Source organism: Mus caroli, chromosome 7 (assembly GCF_900094665.2).
Source record: "Mus caroli chromosome 7, CAROLI_EIJ_v1.1, whole genome shotgun sequence".
Lineage (NCBI taxonomy): Eukaryota > Metazoa > Chordata > Mammalia > Rodentia > Muridae > Mus > Mus caroli.
In genome coordinates this window covers 142,013,331-142,023,765 of record NC_034576.1, presented here as the reverse complement: position 1 = coordinate 142,023,765, position 10,435 = coordinate 142,013,331, and the positions used below count along the sequence as shown (strand labels likewise).

At 49.0% G+C, this 10,435-nt stretch overlaps 1 protein-coding gene across 1 annotated transcript in view; it reads right to left on the bottom strand.

Moving 5' to 3' along the window:
- Window positions 1-1,734: 1,734 nt before the first annotated feature.
- The window catches only part of Kndc1 (kinase non-catalytic C-lobe domain containing 1), a 47,218-nt gene continuing 38,517 nt past the window's right edge, over window positions 1,735-10,435 (bottom strand). Inside the window, exons 27-30 of the mRNA XM_021167366.1 lie at window positions 6,364-6,486; window positions 6,229-6,288; window positions 5,126-5,283; window positions 1,735-3,515 (exon numbers count right to left, since the gene is read on the bottom strand). Of these exons, the coding sequence (XP_021023025.1) occupies window positions 3,284-3,515; window positions 5,126-5,283; window positions 6,229-6,288; window positions 6,364-6,486 (573 nt within the window). The 3' untranslated portion in view covers window positions 1,735-3,283. The remainder of the gene's footprint in view (window positions 3,516-5,125; window positions 5,284-6,228; window positions 6,289-6,363; window positions 6,487-10,435) is intronic.

Below are 10,435 nucleotides of genomic sequence, written 5' to 3'. Positions count from 1 at the left end.
TGGTTGTGAGCCACCATGTGGCTGCTGGGATTTGAACTCAGGACCTTCGGTAAGAGCACTCTCTTACCTGCTGAGCCATCTTTCCAGCCCCAAATAAATCTTTTTTTAAAAGCATTTAATCAAGGTACAATATAATAAGATCGAGTGAAGAGGACAGATGGGAGGAGGCAGCTCGTTTGTTTTTGTTTTTGTTTTTATATTTGTGCTTCGCCCATTAATTACTACTCATAAACAGCCTGCGGAAAAGCTCTAGAAACACAAAGCTCTGGCACCTTTTATGGCTAGTGCACCAGAATGTGTTGTTTATCTGTGTAATTAGTAGGCCCATCCTCTCCACTCTCCTTTGGCTTTGGAAGATGGATACATGTTGTATCTAATTGAGTAATCTAGCTAAGGAGGCCATTTGGGTGCTAGATTTGATAGCGGTCAGGGTTCACACACACTACAAAAAGGAATCTTTCTAGCAAAGTAAAATGTATCTATTAACAAAAGGTGACAAAATATCACCTCTTCCCTCAAGATTAAGACTAAGAAAAAGATACTCAAAGTTCGTCTTAGTGTAGAATTCTTGGCCAACGTAGTTAAGACAAGAAAAGGAACATCATAAAAAGATGGCAAGTAAGTCCCTAGTAGCCCCAGTTTTACAGAGATCAGTGAAGTCAAAGGGAGTACCAGTCTGCCATCTTGCTTCTGGGACTGTGGTGGTCTCCTGCTGTGGGACTGAAAACAACAATGTAGCGCAAAGATTAGCGGGCTGTTTCTTTACTGATTTGTGACTGGGGGCTTGAATAAAGACTAAGGACCACTGGCTGTGTTCCTCAGGACTGGGGCAGGCCAGGTCACCTCTACTTGCCATTCCAAGCCTAGCTTCCTGGGGACAGTATTCTGAGTACAGCCTGTTGTTTTCAAGGTGTTTTATCACCTGGTTCAAGCCCCACCCCACCCCCCATGTGATGGGATCTGGTGGCTCTGGGGACAGGCAGCTGGCGATGGTGGCACCTTTTTGTCCATTCAACACACCATGTGGTCATCTTGAGCTTACTTTCAGTCTAGTGGTCTTAGGGTAGTTAAACTCCATCTGTGCTGGAGGCTTCCCTCAGGTACGGTGCTCAGGACTAAGCTCCAGGCTCAGCACAAGGCCGGGACCTGAGAGGTAAGGTTCACTGAGCCTTTGGGCCACTGGTTGTCCCCCCCCCCCCCTTTTTAACTCTTTATCATCACCAGGCAGGTAACTCTATTGTCACTATCTTTCCTGTGTCCGGAATGAGTACACAGAGATGTAATCTGCTCCCCACCCCCTTCATATCTCTGAGACACTGGAGGCCTAGGAGAGGTCCCAATGGGTGGCCAAGGGAACTGGCCAGCTCTGTCTTGTCTGCAGGCCGATCAGTAGAAACTGCTTGGGGTGGACAGATTACAGCAGGGCAACCGTCCCCTCACCCCTCCACAGTTGGTGCTATAGGGAAATGAGCTGTGGTCATCAGAGTCTTGGTTTTGGAGAGGACAGATGCATTAGAGGTGAGTGTGCCAGACCTGGTCCCTGTGATAAGGAGAGTGAATGTCATGCAGAATGGGGTATGACCTGGAAGTTTGGCTTTCAGTACTAGGCTGAGCTTATTTCCCGTTGAAGCACCTGGAGATCCTAGGTGAGGTTCCCTTGCCCAGCCAAGAAAGACGTTAGCCTCAGCGTGGGTTTTGCTTTTGAAATCTACAAAATGGACCGTAGAACAGTAGCTTGGTAGAAATTACTTTATTTAGAAATCTGTACCTTGTGACATTAGGGCGCCATGCAAACAGTGCTGAAGCCAAAAGCCTGTTCACTTTCCCCACGCAATAAGTCAGCACCATTGGAATGCTGGTTTGCGCTGGACACCTCCTGCACTAGATACAAAATCTGAAAACGTAGGCGTTGATCAACAGAACTTAATCCTTATAGAAAAGTCCCAAAACAGTAAGTTGCATATGCATGCCAGGACTCTCAGTCCCACTTACATCCAGTGTAAGCACGGGCTGGCGTCTCCAGCAAATTCATGTGAGGAAACTCCTCTCAGCATTAAAAGTCCAGCATTTGGTCACAAATCACAGCTTCCTAGAAATACCACTAGCTGCTTCACTACAAAATCCCTACTTCTAAAATACAGAACAGTCTTGGTCGTGTGGCAGGCAGGGCTTGGGTTGTTGCCTAAGGTGTCCGAGCGGGAGTTTTTCCCACCTGCTGTTGTCCATCTTACTCCCAGCCCTCCTGGCCAGACGACCCCTTCCCAGTGAGCCAAAGCCCAGCGCCAGTTGTTGAGGATCCAGAAATCGAGAAGTCTGATACCACTAAGGCAGCAGTTTGACTCACGTCTTTGTCCGTCTAACAAAGCGCTAGTGGTGTGCAGAGCCAAGGGAACACAGTGGATGGGTGTGCGCATGCGCAGCTGCTGAAGGCTGGTAGGCCGCTGCTTCTGGGGCCCACAGCACTGTAAAGAGGGGCTTTGCTCCCAGAGGTCCCAGGAAGGAGAACCTGCATTAGTGCTGCTGTTAGTGCGCAGTGTTCTTCCCCCTTTTCTAGGGGGCAGAGCTTCTGCCCAGCATCCCTGTCAACTGCAGCTGTTCTAAGCTGGGGTGGGTGTGGGTGTGTGGAGAGCAACAACAGGCCACGGGGAGGGGCAACAGCTAAGGCAGAAGGCCCAGCTGGGACAGAGGCTGCTTCTCCCCGTTCTCTGGGGACTTGGCAGGATAGGCTGAGGGTGGGGTGGATTTATAAACGTGGCCAAGACAGGTTGCTAGAAATCTTGGGCTCCAGTGGAAGGTTCCAGACCCTTGGAGCTGCCGAGTGCAAAAGACAGTTTTGGTCCTTCTTGCTGAGTGGAAACAAAAACACCGGTCAGCAAGCAGCTAAGTTTGGGCTCTTTTGGAGTCAGATGTGGGTATGTGTTGGGTTTTGGAGGGGGTCAATGATAAATAAATGGGAACCCAGGTATAAGAAGGCCCGAAGCTCTGGGGAGAGCTGAATCTATTTCCTTTTCATTTTTTAAATTGGATTTTTAAATTCTAGCAGAAACAGGCCCACTGAATGCTGTGTCCACGCTGCCTTGGGGATGGGGCTAGGGTAGAGTTGGTTCGGCCTTCCCTAAGGCCTCAGGCTGGTCCCTTGCCATTTGCACTTCTTTCAGGGAAGAAAAAAAACCTGCCTTCCCTAAGGGCACTCAGTGTGCCTGAGGTTCCGCCAGCAGCCCTCAGGGGGCTCCTGCCACCTGACCCATTTTCCTTAGTCTGGTCCTGGTTCGAATCCACTTGGCTACTGGAATGTGGCCTTCATTCTCCTCAGCTTGTCTTGGATCTTCCGTGAGTGTTTCTCTCCTGGGATCTGGTGGAAGTTGGCCCTGTTATCAGCTGCTAAAATGGAGACATCAGCCCCGCTAAAGCGGGCGATCCTCTGCTTGAGGTGGGCCTGTAGCTTGGGGTCAGGGCTGAACGTGTAGGGGTTCTCCTGGAACGCGTGCACCTGGCTTGCCACCTTGGCGATGTTTCTTTTGTGGGGGGAGAGAGAAGGCTCAGTTAGTTACTTTGCAGAGATTACAAGGCTCCCTGGCCAGCTTATCCTAATGCCTTCTCTGGAGTGGCTCAAACCATTTCAAACCTTTTCCAAAGGGCAGCATGGAAGGATGATGGGGTTTTCGGTGCTCACTCATAAGGACCAGCTTTATACCTGGACCCTCCCCACCCCCTTCATAAATATTCATTGAAAACCCAAGTCAGGTTGCTTCAGTTGAAGTCTGCAACACAGAAAGACAAACAAAACCTCCCAAACCTATGCTGATTGCTTTAATTCTGCTTGGGGGCTTCTGACTCAGTGTACTGAGAACTCTCTTCTCAGTTAATACACAGGTGGACACACCTCTGGTGGTTCCTGGGCACTGAGGAACTCAGGGACCCTTACTCCTGCTTGGGGGTGGGGTTGGGGGGGGTGGACACAACAGACCTGCAGACAGGGCTGCCCACCTGAAGTGAAGAATATCATTGCTTTTGCTCTTTCAAAGACAGTCATGTCTGTGCATACACAAAGCTATGAAGAACAGATGAGATTTCTTCACCCTTTTTTTGCAACATTATCTCCAGTGGTTGTTTTTTTGTTTTGTTTTTTTGTTTTTACCACCATAGCTTTCTTTTCTATTGCAATAAGCATGTACTTTTAGTGAATTTTTTTCCTTTTCTTTTTGATTTTTCGAGACAGGGTCTCTCTGTAACAAGCCCTGGTTGTCTTGGACTGGATTTGTAGACCAGGGTGGCCTCGAACTCACAAAGGTCCACCTGCCTCTACCTCCTGTGTACTGGGACTAAAGGCATCAGTCACCACACCTCTTTTTTTTTTTTTTAACTAGGTGGCTATCTAAAGAGGGGATCTCAGGGTTGGCCAGACAGTTCAGCTGGCAAAGTGCTTGCCGTACAAGCACGAGAGCCTGAATTGATCCCTAGCACCCATAATTAATTAAAAAATGCCAGACGCAATGGCAAGCACTGGTAATCTCTCGTACTGAGGAGCTGGAGCTATTCAGAATCCTGGGTCTTGCTGGCCAACCAGCCTAATCTACAGTGAGCCTCAGGTCCCACTGAGAAATCCTGTCTCAAAAAGTAAGGTGAATGGCTCCTAAGGCATCATACTTAAAGTTGACCTTGGGCCCCATATGCACGTGTACACACACACACACACACACACACACATACATACTCAGAGCGGGGCTGGAATCCTGCACTGGGCTGGTTGTGGCCATTATGGTCATTATTTACAAGATGCCCCTAGGACTCATCTACCCAAGAAGGCCATTCTCTACGGTGGACAATGAGGTGCGGGTGTGGGAGGGTGTGAAGATATGGAACAAAGCTACAGGCTGGGGCCATGTGGATGGCTCTGGGCAGAGGAAGCCAAAGAATAGGTAAGGAGCCAGAGACCAGAGGTGACATACCATCGGATGTGCTCACCTTTGGGACTAATTGGCCTGGGAGCAGCTTCCTCATCTCTGCTGATTTTATCGGTGGGATGCTTTGGTCATAATGAAGAAACCCCTACTCCATAATGAAGCCCTCACTCTTCATCTTAGTCGACTTGTGGGCTCTGCTAGGAAAGATGGAGTCCCCTTACCTCAGTTTGCTCCATCTATGGGCTCCATTAGTCATGGTGAAACCTCCTGTCTCTAGCTGCTGGATGTGCATGGCCAACAGGTGGGCGGAGGGTAGGGTGGGCTGGGCCCGGAAGCGCCGTCCTTCCATCAGACACAGGCTATCACTCTTCAGGAATACCTGGAGGATCAGCCAGGGAAGTGAAGGGGGTGGAGGAAGGGATGGGAAGAGCGGTGGGGGAGGGACAGGTGGTAATTATCTCAGAGGGTCAGCCTACCTGTCTCTGTTAATACCTGTCCTTCTAGGGCATAAGAGTTGCCTAATACCTCACTGAACACCCAGTCCAAAATGAGCCTGAGGTTCTTGGGTGGCAGGTCAAAAGGCTGGACATCCTAAGCTTGCTGCCACAGCACACTGATAACTATAGCGCTACTCAAACAGGCAGTTCCTTATTTCTGGTTCCAGAAGAGTCAGGTGACCTCCCGCCCTTCCCAAATGGAGCCTGCAGGAGCCTCTGCAGGTCCTGAGCAGATGTAGACAGTGATTAGACTTCAGTTCTCTCCTGGTCCTTGAGAGTTGAGGCTGGGCTTTGAGCTCAGGAACAGCAAAGGCTGTGGCGACTCTGGGGTTGTCTGCCTCAGGCTAATGTCTGTGAGACTCCTGCTGCCTCACCGGGAAATATACAATCATTTAGTCTGTGTTTCCGGTCTGTCAACTCATGATGTCACCTATGAGCCACTGGAACAGGCCTCTCACTTGTCCTGGCCCAGGATCTGACTGTATACCTGTGTCCCTTCTCAAGGACACCTTGGAAAGTCAAACCTGTAAACAAGTCAAACAAGTCAGGCCAGATTAAACCAGCAACCCGCTATCTACTATGCTCTGCAGCCCTGAGCCAGAGTCACACTAGGTAGCTGTGATTGGCCTAGAACTCCATGTAGACAAGACTGGCCTTGAGTTCACAGAGATCTGCTTGCCTCTGCTTCCTGAGTTCTGGGACTATAGGTGTGTGCCACCATGCCCAGCCTGTGTGTTTAGGATTCTCTGAGATGAGCCTGTTACGAGTTCCCCAAGACATGTGAAACAAGTTATTCAGGGCAAGCTCTGCAAAGAATCTGTACGAACCTCCACAGCTTTCAGCTCTTCCATGACCTCAGCAATCTTCGCAGGCAGGATTCTCCAAGCCTGAGGAGGAAGCACTGGTGAAATACTTGTGGCCCTGTGCCCATACCCTTAGCCCCTGAGTCCCACGTGACGCACAGGGGACTGCCTCACAGCCAGGTGCTCCAGCCCGCCCAGGATTTGCATGGCCGTTGCAAAGTTCCTCTGTTCGTAGCAAGATTTTGCAATCAGCAGGAATTTGGACAGCAAGTTCACCTGCAGCTGAAATGAGAAAATGATGCTCATGTGTCTTTAAAGACAAACAGGGAGGGTGCAGCTCAGTGGTAGAGCTCAGCCGCTACAAGATTGCAGTGAGCTTGGGCCCCGGTACCAACATAACAAAAGTAGACAAAGCCAAACAAGACAACTGAGACCGGTTGGAATAGCTGATCCTCTGGGCCCTGAGCCCTATGATTGACTTATTTGTTCAAAAAGAAAGATGTAGAGCTCCAGAGTGGTCCCTGTGAGTGAGTAGCTTGGGGTGTCTGTCATATATGATAGCTTGAGATAGCCCCCATGAACTGGACAACATCTGAATGGGTCAGACTGTTTCTCCCAGTGCCTTTGGTTGACTCCACTGTACTATCTGGGCCAAACTCCATGTTTCAACAATGTTCTGGGGCTATCAGTTTACAGGTGTAAGACTCAGTCTTTGGAGGGTTTTGGCACCACAGTAAGTAAAGCGTAAAACATCAATACCATAATGTATTTTAAAATGTGACAAGCTCACTGGTTGAAAGGATACGTGTAGCCTTATGGATCTTAGGATCGCATTTCCCAGTGGTTTCCTGATTCACTGCTGAACACTGCTCCTTCTAAACGACGTGGGGACAGCAGCGGCAGAAGCTCTGTTGCTGGGATGCTCTGTGCTCTTCTCATCTTTCTAAGATGGATGCTCACAGCCCAGGGTATAAGTCCTCATGTCCCACCCTGCAGACTCAGAAGGACTGCTGTGCACCGGGATGTATCACTCTGGCTTTTACCCTTGGGTGCCTTCTGTTGTGTGCCACCACTGCCCAACTCTTTTCTTTTTTTTTTTTTTGAGACAGGGTCTCTCTAGGTAGCTCTAGCTGTAATAGAACATGCTATATAGATCAGGCTGGCCTCGAACTCATAGAGCTTTCTAATGGTAGGATAAAAGGCATACACCACCATACCCAACCCCTGACACATTTTAATAACACACATGATACTCGGAGCATCAGAGCAAAGTGAGCAGCCTAGGTCTTCTGCTGCCGTGCCCTGGCAGAAGTGTGGATGGTGAGTTTGTCTAGAGAGTGTGGGTTTCATGCTGAGGGAAGCCTTGATCATTGGGTTTGAATTATCTTTAAGGGCATTGTGGTCCTGGTGGTGCTAGGTGTCCACCCAGTTTGAGGTTTCCACTTTTCCTGCTGAAGAGAGAAAAAAAAAAAAAACTACATTGAACAGACAGAGCCTTTGTATCCTGATACTCAGTCAACCCTCTGTTTGTCTGTGTGGGAAAAACCCCACGTGATCCCACCTTGTATTGACCTAAGGGAATACATTAGAGATCTGGGTGGGGGTGCAGACCTTCAGGATTGGGAGGACTCTGTCTTGAGAAGCTGTGGACATTGGCTCTTCCTGGGTGGGAACCTGGAAGGAGGCACTGACCCGAGGCAGGCTACGGTCACTGTGCTGGCTAGATTTATGTCAACTTGACACAAACTGTAGTCATCTGACAGGAGGAAACCTCCATTGAGAAAATGGTTCCAGAAGACTGGGCTGTGGGCAGACCTGTACAGCAATTTTTAAATTCATGATTGATGGGGAAGGGCCCAGTCCATTGTGGGTGATGCCACCTGTGAGCTGGTGGTCCTAGGCTCTGTAAGAAAGCAGGCTGAGCAAGCCATGATGAGCAAGCTAGTAAGCAGCACCCCTCCATGGCCTCTGCATCAGCTTCTGTCTGCAGGTTCCTACCCTGTTTGGGCTCCTGTCCTAACTCCTTCAATTATGGACAGAGATAAGAAAGTATGAGCTAAATAAATCCCCATTTCTCCAACTCGCTCTTTGGTCATGATGTTTTGTCCCAGTAATAGAAACACTAACTAAAGCCGGGCAGTGGTGGTGCATGCCTTTAATCCCAGCACTTGGGAGGCAGAGGCAGGTGGATTTCTGAGTTCAAGGCCAGCCTGGTCTACAAAGTGAGTTCCAGGACAGCCAGGGCTACACAGAGAAACCCTGTCTCATAAAACAAAACAAAACACAAACAACAACAAAAAGAAACACTAACTAAGCCAGTCCCTTTCATGCTACCAGGACTTTGCCTGTGAGCGGCCTGGGTCATACTCAGTCTAGCTCAAGGCCCATAGGACTTGAGGGGGATTGGGATTAGGCCAGCAAAAGCTGGTCCTTGACCTTGACCAGGTACTGAGCAAAGTATTAGAATCCTACAAGCTGAGAGTCTGCAGTGTGGGATCTGCCGGGGAGGAATAGTGGCTTACAGTTTAGCCAGGAAGATCACTGCCTTAGTGCAAGCAGGGCAGCTTAGGGGGGACAAATGATCCTGTGAATAAACCCAGGGAAAGATGGAACAAGATACCGTGATGATAGGTGTGTACTGTGACTGGTGAGGGAGTATGAGTGAGAGAAACTGAGCAAGTGGGGAGGGGTGGACACACGTGAGGAACTGTTATGTTTGCCAAGGATTATGCATGTGGGGAACTGTGTGAGAAGAAGTTTATGTTTGGGAGTCTGTGGGTGTAAAGGAATAGGATGAAGGAGTGCTTGAATGTAAGGGACTGCGATGAACTGTGTGTGAGGAAATGAGTGTGAACAACTGTGCACTAGGGAGTTAGTGGGAGGACTTTTTGTGTGAGAGCCTTGTGGTGTGTGTGTGAAGGGGTTTGTATGAGGATTACGTGTGTGTGTGGGTGTGGGTGTGTGTGTGTATGAGAGAGAGAGAGAGAGAGAGAGAGAGAGAGAGAGAGAGAGAGAGAGAGAGACTATCTCTTCAATGGTTAATCCTATTGTTGACCTGACTGAGAAATACCACAGTTCATAAGGCTCACCTCTGTTTCCATTTCTGCTGTTTTTTTTTAAGATTTATTTATTTATTATATGTAAGTACACTGTAGTTGTCTTTAGACACACCAGAAGAGGGCGTCAGATCTTGTTATAGATGGTTGTGAGCCACCATGTGGTTGCTGGGCTTGAACTTGGGACCTTTGGAAGAGCAGTCAGTGCTCTTAACCGCTGAGCCATCTCACCAGCCCCCTGTTTCCATTTCTATTGGCCACTAGAATATGAGGGCTCTAGTCTAATGAATGATTTACTCCACTGTTGGATTCAAAATCTGAATGGAGTTTGACAGAATTGTGGAAGGATAGGTAGAGTTGAAGGACTGAACCTCTAAAGGCATGCCTCTGATGGATGTGTCTTGTTCTGGCTCCTTCTTGTCTCTGCCTTATGTCTTGTCCACCATTGTGAACTGCCCCATCATGCCATCTTCACCATGACAGACTGAAATCTCCGGAGCTATACAGAAAACAAGTTGTTCCTCCTTTCAACTTTTTTATGTCAGGCATTCTGCTATAGTTACAGGTAAGCTGCTGGCAGCTGTGTAAAGAACAGTGTATAGGGACTGTGAGTGGGTGAAGGCCTGTGTGTGTTGCATGGGACAAGGTGTAAAGGGCTATGTGGACTGTGTGTGTGAGGGGATGTGAGCATGAGGAGCTATAAGAGACTTGTGTGCATGAGGCAGTTTCCTGTTCTCTTTGTCCCTTCCTGCCCTCCCAACTCCTGTGTGTGTGTGTGTGAGACTGTATGTTGTGAGGGACCATGTATGAAGGATTGTCTGTGTGTACAAAGAACTGAATTAGTGACTGTGTATATAAGAGACTGTACAGTGCTCTGATGGAGGGTTCATACATCCTGCTTTCCAAGAGGCCCACAGATCTGGATCAGCCTCAGTAGAAAGAGGGGACAGTATCAAGATGGGCTGTGGCTACCATGCACTAAGTGTTAGATGTAAGCGCTTCACTCTTTCCATTTGCCTTGGACTTACTATGGCGCTGAAACACAAAGTGTGGCCGGGCGTGGTGGCGCACGCCTTTAGTCCCAGCACTCGGGAGGCAGAGGCAGGCGGATTTCTGAGTTCGAGGCCAGCCTGGTCTACAAAGTGAGTGCCAGGACAGCCAGGGCTACACAGAGA